We start from the raw sequence: 21,437 nt of genomic DNA on the forward strand, positions 1-21,437 counted from the left end.
CACTGGATGTGCTCTATAGACCTCAAGGATGCGTACTACCACATTCTAATGGACAGACGCTCCAGGAGGTTTCTTCGCTTCCGGCTGGGAGCCAGTCACTACCAATTCAGGGTCCTTCCCTTTGGTCTCACCACAGCCCCCAGGGTGTTCACCAAAGTATTAGCAGTGGTAGCGGCCCACCTGAGGCTTCAGGGGGTACAGGTCTTCCCATACCTGGACGACTGGCTCCTCACCGCCCCAACAAGGCATCTACTGTTATTGGCGCGAGACTCCTTTCTCCATCTAGCTCCTCGCCTGGGCATCACAGTAAATGCAGAAAAATCCAACCTAGCCCCTACGCAATTCATAGATTTTATAGGTGCCAGGTTAGACACGAGACAGTTAAGAGCCTTCCTCACTGCGGACAGAGTTCGGAATCTACAGCTCCAGGTGCGGGCCATCCTCCACTCCAGCTCAGTTCCGGCGGAATTGGTCCTGAGGGCTCTAGGGTCCATGGCAGCAGCGATAGCTCTTCTACCTCTCGCCAAGTTCAATATGCGGGTCCTTCAATGGACAATCCTAGTTCAGTGGTCTTATCTTGCTCTTCCTATGCATCATCCCATTGCGATCAGCAAGGCTTGCAAGCAGTCCCTCTTGTGGTGGCTCCACTCACAGGATCTCCACGGAGGCCGCCCCTTTTGTGCTTCTCCCCCTCTCGCCACGGTGACCACGGACGCCTCCCGCCTCGGGTGGGGGCATTTGCAGGCCGGACGGTCCAAGGCACGTGGAACGATTCAGAGACCTTACTGCATATCAATGTTCTAGAGATGAGAGCAGTGCTCTTAGCGTTGCAAGCACTACAGGCCTTTCTTCCCTTGGGAACTATTGCAATTCAGTCGAACAACATGTCTGTCGTCTGGTACATCAACAAACAGGGGGGAACCAGGTCTTACCCTCTTTGTCGAGAAGCCATGAGAGTGTGGGAATGGGCAATCTCCACCAACCGCTTTCTCATCATAGCGCATATTCCGGGTCGGTCCAACATCCTTGCGGACAAGCTCAGTCGCACCATTCTCTCCCCTTACGAGTGGTCTCTCAATGCTCAAGTAGCGAAACGCATCTTCGCACGATGGGGAACTTCTTGTTGCGATCTTTTTGCGTCTCCCTCAAACACCAAGTGCGACAGTTTTTTCGCTCTAATCCCTCCTCCCGGAGATACCCCAAGAGACGCTCTGGTGCATGCTTGGCCCCCCGGTCTTCTTTACGCTTACCCTCCTTTGCCTCTGATGCTCCAAGTTCTTCAGAAAGCCTCTCGGTTGGGGTGCAGAATGATTCTCATTGCCCCATTCTGGCCTCGACAGATCTGGTTCCCTTTCCTAAGGTCTCACTCAGTGAATCCACCTTGGATTCTAGATCCCATTCCGGATCTGATATCTCAACCGTCCCATCTATCAACCCCGAATCTGGACAACCTGAAGCTAACTGCTTGGCTGCTCCAGTTCCACTCCTAATCAGGACTCCCGGTATTTCGTCTCCCGTTAAGGCCATCCTGGTAGTGGCTCATAAACCATCTACCAGGAAAGTTTACCGCAACAAGTGGAAACGGTTCTCTATTTGGGCGGAGCGGCAAGGTCTAAACCCCTTCACAGTCCCCCTTCCTCTGGTGCTTGACTTCCTAACCACTCTTTTTAATGATGGTGCCAGCAGTTCCACGGTCAAAGTACAACTTGCGGCAATTTCTCATTATCATATTGGTCATGACTCCAGTCCACTGATGTCTGCTAAATTGTGTAAGATCTTCCTAAAAGGTACTTTTCTTCTTAGACCCCCTGTAAAGCAAGTGGTTCCTCCTTGGGACCTTTCTTTGGTTCTTCAGGCCTTGACCGCTCCCCCCTTCGAACCTGCGGCCACGGTAGATCTAAAATTTTTATCTTTCAAGACGGCCTTTTTAGTAGCCATTACCTCGGCCAAGAGAATTTCAGAACTTCAAGCCTTATCCATCAAGCCTCCTTACTTGGTCTTTCATCCGGACCGTGTATACCTCAGGACCAACCCGTCCTTTCTTCCTAAGGTAGCTTCTGAAGCAAATATTAATCAATCCATTAACCTCCCTGTTTTCTTTCCTAAATATCAAAACAAAGGTGAATACAAGCTACATTCCTTAGATGTTCACAGGCAACTTCGATTTTATCTCAACAGGACAGCTGGTCATAGGCAATCCGACCAGTTGTTCATTTCCTTTGCTAAATTCAATTTGGGTAAACCAATTTCCAAAGTCTCCTTATCACGCTGGATTTCGCAGTGCATCTTATTGGCTTATCAAGCTTCTGGGAGGCCCGCACCGGAGGGAGTACATGCCCATTCAACCCGGTCAGTCTCTACCTCAGCGCCTTTAAAGCTAGGATTCCTCTGGATGATATTTGTTCAGCAGCCACTTGGGCTTCATCTCATACCTTTATTTCCCACTACAAGTTGGATATTACATCTAGAGGTAGAGCATCCTTTGGCTCCGCGGTGCTCCGGAATATCCTTCCATGACGGCCGCCCAAGATTCAGGTAGCTGGGGACTCTGTCCCACAGGTTGCAGACAAATGAATCTCCTACTTCAGATTTAGAAGTTATGAACTTACCATAACGTTCCATCTGAGTAGGTGTATTCATTTGTCTGCAACCATCCCGCCCTCCTATCCCCCTGGCCTTGTCAGTTTCCTGCATATTACGTGTTACCCTTTCTAGGGTATTTTGATTTATGGCAAACTCGATCTGAGGTCATGTAGGGAGAGCAGGGCATTATGGGTGAGGGGAGGAGCTGAGAGCTCGGATCCATAGCTGGAAAACCATGCCGGTTCGGATCCGATATCGGATCCATAACCCACAGGTTGCAGACAAATGAATACACCTACTCAGATGGAACGTTATGGTAAGTACATAACTTCTAATTTCTCCCATGTGGTACATTAGAGTTGGTGTTCAGTTAGTGGATGAGATATTGGCCAGAGACCGCTCAGATACTTAATGAGAAGAGAAATTACAATATAAGAAAAGTATAGGGAGATTAGTTAAGTTCAGTGCAGCAAAACAAGGAGTACTGATTTGAAATTTGTTTGTCTGGTAAATAAGTACTCTTTGTGAGATAGATATTTTGGTTAACAGAAAATATTAATTTGCAGTAATGTCCAGTTCACAGTGAAGTGATGTGTTATAAAAAAAAGGCAGGTACTACCAAAAGAATAAGATATTGGGTTAGAATGTTCGGATGTTGTGTGCAGTTAGTACGCTATACAAGGTTGTGTTTTAGCCAACTGAAAGAAGAAAGAGAAAGAGAAGAAATAGTGTGGTGATAGTCCAAGATTCTGACAGATATTTATGAAGAGAAGCAGTACTGAACAAAGTTTTGTTGTACTGTTAAAACTGTCTAAAATATTACGGTCTTTTTGAGTGTTATGATTACTAGTGTTCTGAATAGAATGTTACCCTGCGTGAAAATAACTCCTCTCTTGCATTGAATAACACACAGGTGACAAAACAGAACTCCCAGTTTTTTTTTCTTTCTCTCTTTCTTTTTATTTCAGTCTTTCAGTTAGCTAACCACAGTCTGTGTGGTGTACTAACAGCACACATCCAGCTCCAAGTAATACATAGACTTTTATAAATTTAGACATGGTATAGAAAGACATGCTGTACAAGACAATTTAAGCACGTATACATTTTAACATCAGTAATGGATAACATCCTATTTCAGTTTAAAACCTACATGATTAGTTTCCATACAGGACGAACCGTAGTACAGCAGATACCCTCTCCCTAACAGTCCACAAAACTTTGACCCACTTGGAAGGCAAGAACTGTTTCACAAGACTACTATTCAGACTTCATTTTTGCCTTCGATACTGTCATCCCAAAGAGTCTTATAATGAAACTACTACAGTTGGGCATCAACTCCCACTTACGTAATTGGATTCTAAGCTTCCTCACAGAAAGGCCTCAAACGGTTTGTGCGCACGACAACAGTTCCGAAAGCATAACCCTGAATACAGGAGTACCACAGGGGTGCATCTCAAGTCCTCTCCTATTCAGCTTGCTGACACATGACTGCACGGCCAGACACAAGTCCAAAAAATCATCAGATTTGCGGATGACACCACCATCATAGGTCTTGTCAGAGATGGAGAGGAGACAGCCTACAGGAAGGAGATCGAACATCTGTTGGGCTGGTGTGACAAAAACAACTTAGTGCTGAATGTCAGCAAGACTAAGGAACTGATTGTGGATTTCAGAAGGTCTCAAGAACTACAACAACCTGTAGAGATGAAAGGGTTGACAGTGGAAAGGGTCAAAAGTACAAAGTTTCTTTCTGGAAGTACATATCACTGAGGACCTCTCCTGGTCAGTCCATGTATCTTACACTGTCAAAAAAGCTCAGCAAAGATTGCACTTCCTAAGGAAACTGAGGAAGGCAAAACTATTGAAGACTATCCTCCAAACTTTTTACAGGGGTACCATCTAAAGTGTCCTTACCAATAACATCACTGTCTGGTATGTGGACTGCAACACCTCTGATTGCAAAGCTGTTAAGCAAGTTGTAAAAGGCCAGCAGAGAAAATTATTGGTTCCTCCCTCTTGCACCTCTGAAAGACCTACATGAATCACACTGCATCAGTAAAGCCAGGAAGATGTCCAGTAATCCTTTGCATCCTGCAAATGGTATGTTTTCCTGCCTCTCCTCAGGTAGGAGATACAGAAGTATGTACTGTAGGACTTCTAGACCTAACAACAGTTTCTTTCCTCTCTCCAGCAGACTACTGAACTCTTGTGAAAAATGAGCCAGGTGACTGCCAATGCATACTTCCCTTCCTACCACATAGTTATGCTATTTATCTGACTGTACAGATCCTTACATATCCAGGCTTTGTTGCTCTGTAAGTATTAAGCTTACCTTACCATAGGACTCTATGAAGTGCAATATAAATCACACTTTGTAATGTTCATGCTGACCATTCTATATGCTGCTTAGTTTTTACTTTATAGTAAGGTCATGTACATGTTGTTACTCAGTTCTATGTATATGTAAAAATGTGTCTGGTCATTATGTTATTATTTTATTCTATTTTTACTTTTATTTTATGTTGTTTTAGTATTATTATTATTCTCTATATGTATGTTTTTGCACTGGGAACTATGCATCGCAATTTCGATCAGCTACACTGTGGTATAGATCTGAATGACTATAAAGTTTTTTCTTTGACTTGACTTGACTTTGACTTGACATGACCAACAAATTCCAACACATGTGAGAGATGCAACCATATAGCCATACTGGAGGCTAAGCCCTCTCAACTCAGTACTGGCGAAACCAGTCAGGAGGAGAAGGAAACCACACTCACTACAATTCCAGTCTCACATAGACCTACCATGACAGCAAACCAAACACATAAACACACAAAAACATACTCGGAGGCTCTAAATAAAAATCTGCCTAAGCAGCAGAGACCTCCAAAGCAGACACCCAAGCAACCGCTACCCCAAAACAAAACACGTGCAACACATAGTTCACAAAGCCAGTGTGCCAAACAGTCACAGCCCTTAAGGCTAAACATCACACCTGATACACTTGTAATAGGTGACTCTGTCGTCAGGCACACTGACATCCCACTCACTAGGCTGAACAAAGAGAAGGTCACGGTGAGCTGCCTGTCGGGCGCTAGGATCTGCCACATAACACAAGCACTCAGGTCACTCCAAGGCAAGTACAAATATGACTCAGTCATTGTCCATGCTGTTGTGAATGACCTGAGACGTACCTCCCTGGACTACATGAAAAAAGACATAGAGGAGCTCTCTGAGCATGTAGCCCAGGCCGGTATGACCCTGACCTTGAGTAGCATCTTACCCTCACCAAGAATGATGCCACAATATGAAGACAAGATGATCAATTTCAACAACTGGCTTAAGTATTGGTGTCATTCAAAGGGGATCCAATGCCTATCAGCCTGGGATGACATGCTCGACAAACCACGATGCTTCGCTAGGGACGGCTTGCACCTGTCACCCCTGGGCTTTCGGATATTGGCAAAGACTCTTGCTACCCCCATAGTGCCTTTTTTAGGCAAGGCTCAAAAGACAAACCCACCTCCATAGGTATCACAAAGGATAAGAAACTAAGAGTAATGCTACTCAAGGCCAGAAGTCTAAACCTCAAGATGCATGCACTCGAAACTCTCCTTAGCATGGAGAACATCGATATCTGTGCAGTAACAGAAACCTGGTTCAAGGCTCCCAAGAGCACCCCAGCACTACCAGGTTATACCTCATACCATGCTTTTCGGCCCCAAAACTTGGACCGAACCAGAAAAGGAGGGAGAGTTTCAATATTCGTCAAAGATACCCACACCTCCAGGTTGGTGGCACAGCACGAAGCATCAGAGACTATCCATGTGCAACTAACAGTGGGTAAAACTGCCTTCCAGTTTATAGCCTGCTACAGACCACCCTCCCAAACCCAGGAACCCCACTAGGCCTTCCTGAGAACACTGGAAAATATGAAGGTCTCTCCAAACACCATTATATTGGGCGACTTCAACTACCCAAACATAGACTGGGAGCATTACTCTAGCTCCAACACCCTAGCCCAAAGGTTCCTAGAATTTATAAACTCAAATGCTATGGAACAACTTGTTACCACTCCCACAAGAAGGAAAAACATACTGGACCTGATCATCACCAACATGGGGACTTTATGCTCCAGACCAGAAGTGTATCCCTCACTGGTAAGATCAGACCATAAACTAATCTCACTGGATATTTACATCCCGACTCCACCCCCTGCCCTGAAAACCACTGTGAAAAACTTTTCTAAAGCAAATTTCACACTCCTCAAAACCGAGGTGGAATCCTTCAAAGCCCCCGGGCCTGTGGAAAATACGGCCCAGACCGCAGAATCCATTATAAACGCATTCTGTGAACGCCTTCAGGAATGCATGGATCATGCAATCCCAAATTAAACCAAGACCCAATCCTCCAAAGGCAGACGTCCTGTCTGATGGACCCTAGCCATAAACAAACTATACAATAGAAAGAGGAAGCTACTACATGATAGAGCAAAATCCCAAAAAGGGAAGGCATCTCTGATCAGTATTAGCAAAAAACTACGGGCACTCATAAAATCGTCTAAGACCAGTTTCGAGAGAAAAATTGCACAGGACACTAAGGATAATCACAAGGCTTTCTTTAGTTATGTTAGGAACCTGGGTGGGAATTCCCAGATATGCTCAGAATTAGTCCAAAATGACAAAAAATACACCAAACCCACGGACATTGTCAGCATCCTAGCTGACAGGTTCAGTATAAACCCCACCAAAAGGGCAAATATCTATCCCAGCAGAGTGCTGCCCCCCTGACATCTCAGATGCTCAGGTAAGAGCTGCCCTCTCCAAAGCAAAAACACAACATCAATGGGACCAGACGGTGTCCCGGGCTGCGTCCTACATGAACTCCAAGAAGAGCTAAACCCAAACATAAAACTACTGTTCAATCTCAGCCTTACTACCGGATATGTACCCAAAGAGTGGCGTACAGCAACAGTGGTCCCTCTCCACAAAGGTGGTGCCTCAACGGATCCTGGAAACTATCGTTCCATAAGCCTGACTAGCTTGGTCTGCAAAGCTATGGAAAGGATCATCATGGACCTCATAAATAAAGATATTAGGGACCTACAGACACTGGATCCTACCCAGTTCGTCTTTGTTAAGGGCAGATGCTGCCTCTTAAACCTGGTTGATTTCTTTGAAACAATCACCAAGGCCATTGACGAGGGGAAGGTGGTTCACACAGCCTACCTGGACCTCGCAAAAGTCTTCGATACAATACCCCACTCGGGCATTATAGATAAGCTCACCAGCTTAAATATAAACCCCTATGTCACTAGATAGGTTGCAAGCTGGCTCAAGGACAGAACCCACATGGTTAGAATTGCTGGAGCCATGTCAGACTCCAAACCTGTTACAAATGGCGTCCCACAAGGCTCAGTCCTGGGGCCTCTCTTGTTCAGTATATATTTCTTGGAAGTACAGGCCAACACGGAAGGACTGTGGCTGACCAAGTTCGCAGATGACTGCAAACTGGGCGCCATAATAGACTCTCCAGCCGACACAAGCATCCTCCAAAAGGGCCTCATAGAAACAGACAACTGGTGCCAGAGCCATGGCCTCAAGCTAAACGCCAAAAAGTGTATAGTCATCCCCTTTGGAAAAAACAAAGTGCCCACAAATTACCACATAGGTGGTAATCCATTAAGTACAGAAGAAGTAATTAGGGACCTGGGGACCCAAGTTGATAGCAATCTCTCATTTGACAACCACGTGGCCAAAGTGGTTAGAAAAACATTTTATATAGCCCACCTAATCATGAAGGGATTCACATCTAGATCAGGGGAGGTCATCGTGCCTCTTTACTCATTCCTCATCAGGCCCATAATTGAGTACAATGCCCCTTTTGGGATGTACCTTACTAGGCACCTGCAGCAACTGGAAAGACCCCAAAAGTACCTCAACAAGAGGATCAAAGGGCTCAAACAGATGCCATATGCTGCCCGGTTAAAGAAACTCCAGCTCTACTCAGTGGCATACTGCCTGCTCAGAGGCGATCTGTGCCTGACGTATAAAGCCATGTCCAACCCGGAATTAATGGACATGCTGCACCTCAGAAAATCCAAATCCCATCGAGCTACGCGCTCGAGAGACTTGAACCTCAGCACTGAAATAAATAGGGCCTGCTGGAGGGACAGATTCATAACCCAGAGGCTCCCTTCACTCTGGAATAAAATCCCAGTCCAGGTTAGGCAGAGTCCCTCATTGACTCTCTTCAAGAGGAAGCTTGATGAGTGGATGGGAGATCGTAGGTTTACCCCGGGTATCACTTCTGTGTCACTGTTAGACAGAGGCACAGTATACTAACGTCGAAAAAGGGCATAGCAAAATTAATTTAAAATGGGTGGCGAAAGCCAAACACACTCTGGCTAGGCTTATAAATGCCCTAGGGCAGATAGCCTAGTATGAACCTATAAAACATGTTAAATAAGACTGCAGAAAAAGCAGTATCTTCTTCCAGTATGGTCTTCAGTCAGCAGCATACCTATTGACTGTCTAGACATTCTCAGAATGTCCAGATTTTTGCTTATTTGAGTTTCAGACTTCATATAATTCAGAAAATACATATTAATGCAAAACCTGTTATTCAAGCAGTTTTCTAAGTTTATAAGAGTAATAATTAATATCTGTCCTTAGTGGAGCCTTTGTTCCCCCATTATTGTTAGTTTTGTCCAGATTTCTTGTGCTGAGAGGTTGAGAGGTGTGGCAGCAGATTATTAGTCTGAAAGCAGAGTTAAAGTAAAGAAAGGATAGAGGTTGGGGTGTAACGGAATTTTATGGATGCTACAAGAAATGTGCTGATAGTGGGTCAGGAAGGAGATGGAGATTGGGGGCGAGAGCAGAGAGATTGGGTGCTGAAGGAAGAGAAAATAAATGAGAGTGAATGTAGGAAGTAAAAAAGGATAAAAGATGATGATTATGATAGTATATAGTTATATACATATAGGGTAGTGTCCCAGGGTTAGTGCATGGGCATAGCCAGAGACTGCATAGATGAGACTATAAGCTGGAGTTCAAAAAGCTTGTGATGATGATCAGGTTTTAGACAGAGGTGTGGAAGTCCAAGTTTTGATGACGTTTGAGAAAAGGCGGTCTCCTGCTGCTTTTTTGGATTTAGTAATGAGAAGGAACGATTTTTTCAGTAGATCATAGGGGTTGTTTGGTGTGTATTGCTGGATTAGTGTTGAGAGAATAGACAGATTCTGATGTGTTGTTATAATATATTTTATTATTATATATGATATATTATGTATTATTGTAACATGATATATTATAGACCTGATTATTCTCTTGGCAGTCCATGCCTTTTTTCATAACACATCACTTTAGTTAGCTGATATGTAATGAGTTGTTTTGCTTTTTTCTTCCATCTGTGACTTAGTTTTAGCATTTACATCAGGTTAAAAAAAAATCTAACAAGTTTGTCAGTAATGTAACAGTAATGTTTATCTCTCTGTGTTTTCCCCACAGCGGAATTCAGTATTTGGACTCGTGAAGCAGGTGCTGGTGGTCTCTCCATTGCAGTTGAAGGCCCCAGTAGGGCAGAGATTTCATTTGAAGACAGGAAGGATGGATCCTGTGGAGTGTCGTACATTGCACAAGAACCTGGTATACAGGCACCCTAAATATTTTATAGGGTGTATCCTATGACTGATAAATTTCATTTTTTGACTATATAAAAAAGTGATCTAATGCTGTTCTTTTTTTTTCTTTGATAGGTGACTATGAAGTGTCGATTAAGTTCAATGATGAACACATCCCTGAAAGCCCTTTCTTGGTTCCTATCATCGCTCCATCAGACGATGCTCGTAGAGTCACTGTAACTAGTCTTCAGGTGAGACTGAAGGAAAAATGCACCTACATTGCCACTCACTGACTGCTTTGCTCCTTGCTGTATTAGTCGTAAATTACTGAACCTGCCAGTGGGTAAAGAGTAGCATGAGTTTTCATCATATCATGCAAAGCAAGCAATATTAAGTACCATCATTGGGGCTGTTTAAAGTGCATATATTACTTAGTTTAGTCGGACAGTACAAGTGAGAATAGTAGTGTTGTACTGCAGAAGATCTACACCAGCTTTTATCTTAGTTTGTGTTTAGTACAAGTAGTAAATCAAATACAAACTACTTGCAAAATTTAGTTCTGTTAAGTGATATTTAAAGCATAAATTGTAGTCAAAGGAGCTGATAAGGCACAATTAAGCTGTAACTGGAAGTCGTTCCTCTACTCTGTAGGTCATAATGACACAGCTTCCATAGGTAAAATAGCATGTTGTATATGTATTCTGTCAGAAAGTGCTGTTTCTAAAGTATTCAGAAATGAAAAATATTGATAAGGCATTTATGCAAAATGTGAAAAAAAAATTATTTCAAGCAAAATAAGAAGGTGATGCAGACTCTTCTTCTTCTTTCAGCTTTTCCCGGTTAGGGGTCGCCACAGCAGATCAACTGTCCGCTTATGATTGGCAGTGGAGTTTTATGGTGTTGAGTTGCCAGCCCGGTGCCCAACCTTCCACAGAAGGCACACTGGCGCACACACTCACACCTAGGGTCAATTTGGAGTGTCCAATCCACCTACAGCATGTGCAGACTCTGAAGTATGGAAAACATGCCACGTGAAACTGGAAATAAACAGCAGTATTAACTATATTAAAAAATCACAGTTGTTACTTTCAGGATTTTTGACTACAGTCTTATCCATCGCGTCTGAAACCTAAGAGAAACTGCTGATTTGTCTAGTTATTCTCAAAGCAGACAAGTGAGCACCAGTGATAAGGTCCCATTGTTTCCTTCTCTTTTCTTTTACTGAACAGCAGTGATTGCTTCCAGTTTCTCAAAGCAGATAACTGAACACCACTATTGGCTTCTGCTAAAATCATTGTTCTAAACATGGGTAACTGGTGGTTGGTGCCCTTATTAACTATGCACATCAAGAGAACACCTTGTACTGAGTTCAGTACAAGGTATTCTGTTAAAGTCCAAAGCTAAGCCCTGCTAATGAATGGTTCTCATATTAATATCTTTCTCTTCTGATCTTTGTTGAATTTTCCTTAGTCCACATTCGGCCTCTCAGCAGCCCCCAGAGTGTTCACCAAATGTATGGCAGTTGTAGTAGCTCAACTTCGACTACAAGGATTCCAGGTGTTTCCATATCTAGGCGATTGGCTCCTTATCGCCATGACCAGGAATCTTCTCATCCACAGCCTCTCTTACACTCAAGGCCTTGCTCTTCGCTTAGGGATTACGATCAACAAGGAAAAATCTCAAATGTCCCCAACAAAAACACTGGAATTTATTGGAGCGATCTTCGACACAACAACATGTCAAGCTTCACTTCCTCCTCACAGGCTCTCGAAAATAAGAAGCCAGATTCAAGTCCTCCTCAAATAGACTTTTGTACTAGCACGCCTTGTACTACAATTACTGGGATCTATGGCAGCGACCATTACCTTAGTTCCACTGGCAAGGTTACACATGAGACTAGTACAGTGGCTCCTTTCTTCACAATGGTCGATCTTAACCCATCCACTCGACCACTTTATACCCCTTACAAATCTATGCAAGAAAGAAATGCTTTGGTGGGTGAAGCCAGAATCAAATCTTTGGTGTCGACTGTTCTGCCTTCCCCAGCCCAGGGCCACGGTGACCACAGATGCTTCCCTGCTAGAGTGGTGGAGAATTTCCAGGGAAAGGCAGTCCTGGTCCCCCATGAAGACCAATTTGTACATAAATGTCCTGGAATTGAGGGCTGTTCTCTTAGTAGTTCCATACATCCCTCCCTTCCGGGACCCTTGCAGTTCAGTTGGACAACATGTCAGTCGTCTGGTATATAAACAAACAAGGCAGAACCAGGTCTTACCCCCTGTGTCGGGAAGCCATGAGGATTTGGCACTGGGCGATAGCTTCCAACCGCTTTCGTATAGTAACGCACATTCCTTGGAGTTCCAACCTTATTGCGGGCAATCTGAGCAGGAACATCCTGATGACTCACGAGGGGTCCCTCAGTCCTATAATAGCGGATCAGATCTTCCGCCGTTGGGGCAGGCCATGCTACGACCTGTTTGCTTCCCCTCTACACATCAAATGCAGAAGCTACTTTGCCCTGATCCCCCATCAGGAGGAGTCACCAAGGGATGCTCTGATGCACAATTTGCCCCTGGTCTGCTTCATGCCTTTCCCCCATTTCCCCTCATCCCGAAATTCCTCCAGAAAGCTCAAAGGTTGAGAAGCAAAGTGATCCTCATTGCCCCTTATTGGCCCCGTCAAGTCTGGTTCCCTTTCCTATGGCCTCATCTGATTCACAGACCATGGATCCTGGATCAATCACACGGTCTGCTGTTTCACCTTCAGGGGTTGATTCACCCCAATCTCCACAGCCTCAAGCTCACAGCTTGGTTTTTCCACTTCCGATGATTGCCAAGCTACCTGATATTTCATCTCCTGTCCTTGAGATTCTTCTGGCTTCACACAAACCCTCCACCAGGAAAATTTATTCTAGTGAGTGGGCTAGATTTTCTACATGGGTCAAAGATCATGACATAGACCCTTTCTCTTTGCCTATTCAGCAGATCCTACAATATCTGACTACCCTTCTACATGCAGGAGCTTCAGCATCGGCAGTTACTGTACATTTAGCAGCTATCACAAATTTTCATAATGGATTTGATAATTCATCTATGTCACACCGTCTGTGCAAAACCTTCTGAAAGGAGTATTGCATGTTAAACCTCCTGTCAAGCCCCCCATAGAGCCTTGGGACTTGACATTGGTGCGTCAGTTGTTAACTAGCCCTCCTGTCGAACCTTCTAATTCATGTGATATAAAATTTCTGTCTTGGAAGACTCTACATCTAGTAGCCCTTACCTCAGTGAGAAGAGTATCTGAGTTGCAGGCCTTGAGTGTTAAGAGACCTTACTTGATTTTCCACAGGGAAAGAGTGTCCCTACATACTGACCCATCCTTCTTACCCAAGGTCATTTCTGGGTTTTCAGTTAACCAGTCTATTGACCTGATGGTTTCCTTCTCTCAGCATTCAAATAAAGGGGAATACCTTTTGCATACCCTTGATGTTCATAGGCAACTTCGCTTTTACTTGGACAGAACTAAATCTTTCAGAAAAACAGACCAATTGTTTGTGGCCTTTGCAGGACCCAGATTGGGTAGACCTGTCCCCATAGTGATTCTATCTTCCTGGCTTAGACACGTCATTACCTTTATCTACCATCAGAATAATCTGTCTTTACCTTCCAGAGTAAAGGCTCAATTGACTAGGTCAATGGCTACTTCTGTGGCTTTCATTACAGAGCTTCTATGGATGATATCTGTGCAGCAGCCACTTGCGCAAGACCTCATACCTTTATCACTCATTACAAATTTGATTTGGCCTCCAGGGGTGAGCATCTTTTTGTTCTGTGGTGCTCAGGAATATCCTTCCTTAGGGCCACCCAGGACTCAAGTAGCTGGGGACTCGGTCCTAACAGTAAGGAATGAATAAAGATTTACAACATCAGATAAAGAAGTTATGTCTTACCATAACATTCCATCTGTGTTGTAGATCATTATTCATTCATTACTTCCCACCCTCCTTCCCCCTGCCTGGACTCCTGGTGGACTTTAGGATTTCCTAGTTAAGGTATCTGCTCAGACAGTGCCTCCTACTGCCTCTTTTATTAGCTCTATAATATAAGAGTGGGCAAACTCGATCTAAGAGACTGTGAGAGGGGCATTATGGGTAGGTCTTATCTGAGAGTTTTTGGCTGGCGTGAGCTTGGAAACGGCTGTGTCGGTTCCGAGGACGGAAATTAAGTCCTAACAGTAATGAATGAATAAAGATCTACAACACAGATGGAAAGTTATGGTAAGACATAACTTCTTTTTCATCTTTCTATAGTTCTTCTCCTTTGTGGGAATCTCATCACAGTAAGAAGACGTGATAGTTCTTTTGATTTAAGAAGATCATTTGTTTATTCTGTGGGAAGTAGGCATGTTAATCACATGACTGGCTTTTGGTCAACAGTTGTTTATTGGAGCTTTCTCAGCTGTCTGAATGTTGCAGCAGCTTTACGCTCAGCATTTCCCATCCCCTTCCCTATCATTCTGTTGCTACAAAGCAGATGTTCTTCGTGTTTCACTGTTGCAGTCATTACATTTGAGTAATCTGTTGGCAGGTTGCCCTCGGTCAGCCTGAATTCCAAAGTCTTGGGTCCTGCGTCTGTTTCTGTCTCCTCTTCCATGACATCAGGTCATCAGGGGTGTAAAACATGCATCTGACGCCATTTTCTTTAGTCTTTCTTGCCGAGTGGTGCCCAAAGCAGAAGTATTTTGCAAGTGCCAGTCGGCCGACTACTGAAATATTCGTGTTTGAGTTTCAGAACTGAAGTTTTCACTAAAGCTAAGTACCCCGTTGGGAAAACTTTTTTCTTGCTTTTTTACCAATGTCAGAAAAAGTTAATAATTGTATTACTTGTGGGAAGCAAATACCTCATAAGGATTTCCATTTATACTGCATTCCTTGCCTAGGCCCTGATCACAACGTGCCTGGCTGTTGGTTTTGGGCTAGATTTAACCAACGCACTATTAAACGTCGGTATATTTTTGCATCAAAGTATTTTGGAAACAGATTTAACTACCCAGAAATGTCATTGGATAGCAATCCGACTACCGGAGTACATAAAAAACACAAAGAAAAGGACAGAGAAAGGCAGTTGAGATCCAAAACCGATGACAAAGCTTCTCCTAAGCCAGTCGCCGGTTCGCCGGTACTCAGTGAGGCACTTTCGCAGCCCCTGATACCCGCTGCCTTCAAGTCGCAGGCCTCTACTGACACCCATAAGGAGTCCGGCATGCCGCAAGATACTCAAGGTATTGGACTGACTGATGTATCTCCTTCGGATGGGTCCGGAGGCGCTGAGCAGGCACCGGCTTCTGAGGGTGTATTCAGACCTCAACATTTGTATATCAAGCCGGCGACAGCTGCAAAACCAAAGACAAAAGCAACTTCTAAAACTAAAAAACCGACGCATGAGCCACGTGTACAGGCCTCTATGCCTAAAAAACAAATTATCAAAATGGCTGAAGACCCTATTACCTTGATCAGGGGTACCCATCCCCCTCCTGATAAGAGGCCCAGGCAAGACACTGATTATGAATCTTCAGATCAGGTTTCTGTTTCTTCTGATTCCTCTTTTGATCAGGAATTATCTTTACCTGCCTATGAGGATTCTGATGCTGAGGAGTCCATTCCATCTGCATCTCCTCCTGAGGATTATTCATTTGGAGAAACCTTGCATACTTTGAGGGAGCATTTTCGCTGGGAGAGTCAAGACTTCTCAGAATTAAAAAAAGAGGCTCAGTGATTTCCTTCTTCTCCCTCAGCACAGGCCTTTAGCCATTCCTCCTGTTTTAGACATTGTGGATGATGTGTTTTCAGTCAAGCTTGACCCCTGACTCCTTACCTCCGGCTCCCAGTAAGCCTGACAGATATTAACAGCGTCCCTGACTCACATAGATTTTTATTTAGAAACCCTGCTGCTGATCCTGAAACTATTTCACAGGGTCCAAAGGGAGTTAAAGCCTCAACAGCAAAAAATCCTACCCCCTCTGACAGAGATTCAAGGGCACTGGACAGATGGGGAAAAAAGGTTTATACATCTGCAACCTTGGAAGTCAGGGCCTTAAACTGTCAATTTCATATGCTTAAGTACCAACATATTATGGGATTGCTGAAACAGAAAATGATGTTGATTTCAGAATGTGCAGAAAATAAAGAATTGCAGGAATTATTGCATGCAGCTAAACAAGTTGGAAAGAATACTTTGCAATGTGGATGTTCATCATGTTACCCTGCTGCAGTCATTACACTTGGGGTTATCCTGTCGTCAGGCGGTCCCGCAGTCGGCCGGATTTCCAAAGTCTTGGTCCGACGTCAGTTGCAGTCGCCTCATCCCTGACGTCAGTGCGCCAGGGGTATATATATTACAACCAACGCCATTTTCTTCAGTCTTTCTTGCCGCGTGGTGCCCGAAGCAGAAGCAGTTCGCAAGTGCCTGTCGGCCGACTCCTGAGATTTTCGAATTCGAATTTCAGACTGAAGTCTTCTATAAAGCTAAGTACCCTTTTCTTGCCACAGACCGATGTCAGAAAAAGTTAACAATTGCATTTCTTGTGGGAAGCAAATACCTCATAAGGATTTTCATTCTTACTGCATACCTTGCCTAGGCCCTGATCACAATGTCACTTCTTGTCGTTTTTGTGCTAGATTTAATAAACGTACTATTAAAAGACGATTTGATTTCGTACGACACTATTTTGGCAGAAAATTTAATTATAACATGCCGTCGGAGCTTCCGACTACCGGCGTGCACAAAAAGCGCAGGGATAAGGATCGACAGTCCAGGCCTAAGCCCGATTCCGAGGCCTCGGTTGATCCGGTCTCAGGTTATCAGTGAGGCTCCGACACAGCCTCTGACTACCGCAGTTCAAGAAACCGAGACCGCTACAGATATTTTGACGGAATGTACTAGGCCGACGCAGCCTTTTACATCAGGCCCTACCGACGATTCACCTTCCAAGGACGTCGGTGCTTCTGAAACGCCATCGGTTTCAGAAGGCGTTTTCAGAACGATGACTCTTACAATCAAAATGTTTTCCAAGTCGAAGACTCCTTCCAAACCGAAAAAGGCTTCACTTCAGTCTCCTGTTCAAGGCCCTATGCCTAAGAAACAGATGCTCAAGATGGCTGAAGATTTAATTTCTCGTATCAGGGGTTCTCAACCTCCTCCTGACAAAGGGCCTAGACTAGAGGAAGAATCTGCTTCCTCTGAACAACTGTCTATTTCTTCGGATTCCTCTGAGGACAAAGACTATTCCATCTCTCCTTATGAAGATTCTGATGCTGAGGACTCTATTCCCTCAACTTCCCCTCCAGAAGATTACTCTTTTGGGGAAACTTTACACACTATGAGGGAACAATTTCACTGGGAAGGTCAGGATTGCTCTGATTCCAAGAAAAGGCTCAGAGAGTTTCTTTTACTTCCCCAACACAGACCTCTAGCCATCCCGCCTGTTTTGGACATTGTGAATGATGTCTATTTAGAATCCAGTTTCAACCCTGACTCTCTGCTACAGAGTACCTGATTCCCACAAATTTCTTTACAAAAGCCCAGTAGCTGACCCAGAGACTATCTCCCAGGGTCCCAAGGGGGCTAAGGCTTCCATGGCTAAAAATCCAGTACCTTCTGAAAGGGATTCAAGACCACTAGACAGATGGGGGAAAAAGGTTTATACCTCAGCCACTTTAGCTATGAGAGCTCTAAACTGTCAATTTCATATGCTTAAGTATCAGCAATTTCTGATCTCTCAGTTAAAACAAAAGATAACCACCCTTCCTCAACAATCTGAATTGAAAGAAGTACAGGATTTGTTGCATGTCACCGAGCAGGTAGACGAACATACCTTGCAATGTGGGTTTGATTCTTTAGAGGCCTCCTGCAGAGCAGCTGTCACTGGATCAGTTATACGTAGGCATGCCTGGTTAAAGGAACAAAGTCTGCCTGATCATGTTAAAGCAAAACTACTAGATGCTCCCTTACAGCAGGATGTTCTTTTTGGTGTTAAAGCAGAAGAAGTTTTAAAGAAAATGGAAGATAAGGCAAAATCAATGCAGGCAGTCAAAGATTTCCTACAAGTACAACCCCCTTGCTTCAGCAGAAACTGGCCAACAAAAAATTGGTCCTTTCCAGCCACTGACAGGCCTCAGAGGGGTAAATACAGGCGCCCAAGGGGCAGAGGACAACCACAAGCTCAGTATAAACCTCGCCAATGGGGCACTCCAACCCAGAAGGGAGGAGAAGACAGGTATCAACCCACTAGAAGGCAAACTCAATGACTTGCACCTCAACTGGCCAAACAAAGCTCTTTAGTCATCCCCCCTGGGGGGAAAGCTTGCACTATTTGCAGACAACTGGCACATGGTCACAAAGGACAAATGGGTACTAGACATAATTTTACGAGGATACAGATTCCACTTTAACACCTTGCCAATAAAAAGAGGAATGCCAAACCTGCCACAACATCAAAGGGCAGAGGCTCAAAAACAAATTACAGCTCTCATGGCCATGAGAGCCATTCAAAGGGTACCAACTCAAGAGCAAGGCCAAGGATTTTACTCAAGACTCTTCCTAGTACCCAGAAAAGAAAATGCTTGGAGACCAATTCTGGACCTTTCAATTCTAAACACTTACTTAAAAGTTCCCAAATTCAAGATGCTAACACTACAGCAGCTACTTCCCATGTTGGGCAGGGAAGCATGGCTGGTAATGTTGGACCTCAAGGAGGTATACCTGCATGTCCCTATCAGACAAAGTTGCAGAAGATACCTCAGTTTCATTGCAGGTTCAACCCATTATCAATTCTCTGCACTGCCGTTTGGCTTATCTACTGCACCCAGAGTATTCACAAAATGCCTTGCACCAGTAATTGCATACTGCAGACAAAGAGGAATTCAAATATATCCATACCTGGACTACTGCCTCATTCAAGCAGAAAGAAAAGACATTCTCTTACAACATCTGGCTTTTGTGAAGCATCTACTGAATTGTCTGGGGTACACAGTAAACGAAAGGAAGTCAAAACTAGTACCCTCACATAAAATGACATTCCTGGGTGCCAGCTTGGACACAATGGCCCAGAAGGCTTATCTTACACCAGACAAGCAATTACAACTGACTCAGTATTTCAAAACAATGGCAACAAAGACCCAATTAACTGCAAGAAAAATTCTGCAGGCTTTGGGCTTCATGGCATCTTGCATTCTGATAATACCATTTGCAAAACTGCATATGAGGAAATTACAGTGATACCTAAAAAGCATATGGTCTCAACACAGCCACAGCTTGGACACAGTGATATCTCTCATTCCCTGCCTTCAACAGGAATTTCTATGGTGGGCACAGGCATGTCACCTCAACAAGGGTCAGCCTTTCACCTTGCCCCCACCCAGGCAAATAATCACAACAGATGCTTCAGACTATGCCTGGGGGGCACACATGGCAGGGCAATGCATTCAAGGCGTATGGACTGCAGAACAAAGAAAACTGCACATAAACCAAAAAGAGATGCTAGCTGTACAGAAAGCTCTGACAGCCTTCAAGGATCTACTACAGCATGGACAACTTGCAATAAAGACGGACAACACCACAGTAATGTGGTACATAAACAAACAAGGGGACACACATTCCTACCCTCTTTGCAGGTAAGCAATAATCTTATGGAACAAAGCTTTGGCCTACCAAGTCCAGTTACAAGCTCAATTCCTGCCAGGACAGAAAAACACACTGGCAGATGACCTAAGCAGAAACATCAAAGATCCCCACGAGTGGAAGCTAGACCCACAAATATTTTACAATGATAACTCAAAGATGGGGCCTACCAAATATAGACCTGTTTGCCAGTCCTCAAAACTACCAGCTGACAAAATTTTGTACAAGGACATTCCACCATCAAGCTTGGAAAGTGGACGCTCTCTCCTTCAGTTGGAAAAACCTGACAGTATATGCCTTTCCTCCAGTACCTCTTCTCACAAAGGTTCTTTTGAAGGTCAAAAAGGAAAAACCTCGAATGATTCTCATAGCCCCAGACTGGCCACGCCAGCACTGGTACCCGCTATTGAAGAATATGGCTCACAGCCCACCATGGATATTGCCTCAAATACCTCATTTGCACACGCAGCAAGACAAGCAGATTCTACACAGCCAGATCAAAACCTTAAACCTGGCTGCATGGCAAATCAATTAAGCATCCAACCAGCCCCTCTTTCAAAAGCAGTGCTGGATGTTATTCTAAAAGCCAGGAGGCCAAGCACCAGGAAGGCTTACTCGGACAAATGGAAAAGCTTTTCTGCTTGGAACCAAGCTAAAGGCCAAGACGCAACTCAGCCTCATATGCCTCACATTCTGCAGTATTTAACCGAGATGTTGCATAAAGGACTTTCCTTTTCCTCAGTTAAAATCCATGCTTCAGCTATTTCAGCTATTTCAGCTCACTACGACACAAATCCACCTTTATTTTCAAATCCTCTCCTAAGGCAGTTCCTCAGAGGGGCGAAAAACATTAGACCACCTAGAAGAGCTCCTACACCAACATGGGACCTCAACTTTGTTCTGGAAAAACTAACTCTGCCTCCCTTTGAACCATCTTTTTCTGCAGAACTTCAGTTCCTATCTTGGAAGACTGCCCTGCTCCTGGCAATAACTTCTGCTAGGAGAGTTTCAGAATTGCAGGCACTTATGGCAGTGGAACCTTTCCCCATTTTTCATCAAGACCGAGTTTCTCTACGAACTAATCCTTCCTTCATGCCTAAGGTGGTTTCCAATGTAGCTCTAACTCAAACCATTCACCTACCCACTTTCTACCCCAATCCCCAGAACAAAGGTGAGAGACTCCTGCATTCCTTGGACATTCACAGGCAGCTTCGTTACTACTTGGATAAAACTAAGGCTTTCAGAAAAACTGACCAGCTCTTTGTTTCCTATGCTACAGCCTCTCAAGGGAAGGCCATATCCAAGCAAACCATTTCTAAATGGATAGGCCATTGCATCCGATTCTGCTATACCCATCATGGGAAACCAGTTCCTCCTACCATTAGATCCCACTCTACCAGGACAACAGCTACCTCTACAGCCTTTCTCAGGGGGGTTCCTACCAAGGAAATCTTAGAAGCTGCAACTTGGAGTTCAGTGCACACCTTCACCAAACACTATCACTTACCTCTTTACTCTAAGTCCAGGGCAGGCTTCGCCACTCCAGTTCTGCAGGG

The 21,437-nt window shown here is 44.3% G+C and overlaps 1 protein-coding gene across 2 annotated transcripts in view; it reads left to right on the plus strand.

Annotated features, from left to right (window-relative positions):
- Positions 1–21,437, plus strand: part of FLNB (filamin B) — a 4,683,119-nt gene that overhangs the window by 4,344,959 nt on the left and 316,723 nt on the right. For both annotated transcript variants that reach the window (XM_044078788.1, XM_044078789.1), the window contains 2 exons: positions 10,095–10,232; positions 10,343–10,458. In XM_044078788.1, the coding sequence (XP_043934723.1) occupies positions 10,095–10,232; positions 10,343–10,458 (254 nt within the window). The remainder of the gene's footprint in view (positions 1–10,094; positions 10,233–10,342; positions 10,459–21,437) is intronic.

The sequence above is a fragment of the Protopterus annectens genome, chromosome 7.part1 (genome assembly GCF_019279795.1).
Source record: "Protopterus annectens isolate FY-2018-M chromosome 7.part1, PAN1.0, whole genome shotgun sequence".
Classification (NCBI taxonomy): Eukaryota; Metazoa; Chordata; order Ceratodontiformes; family Protopteridae; genus Protopterus; species Protopterus annectens.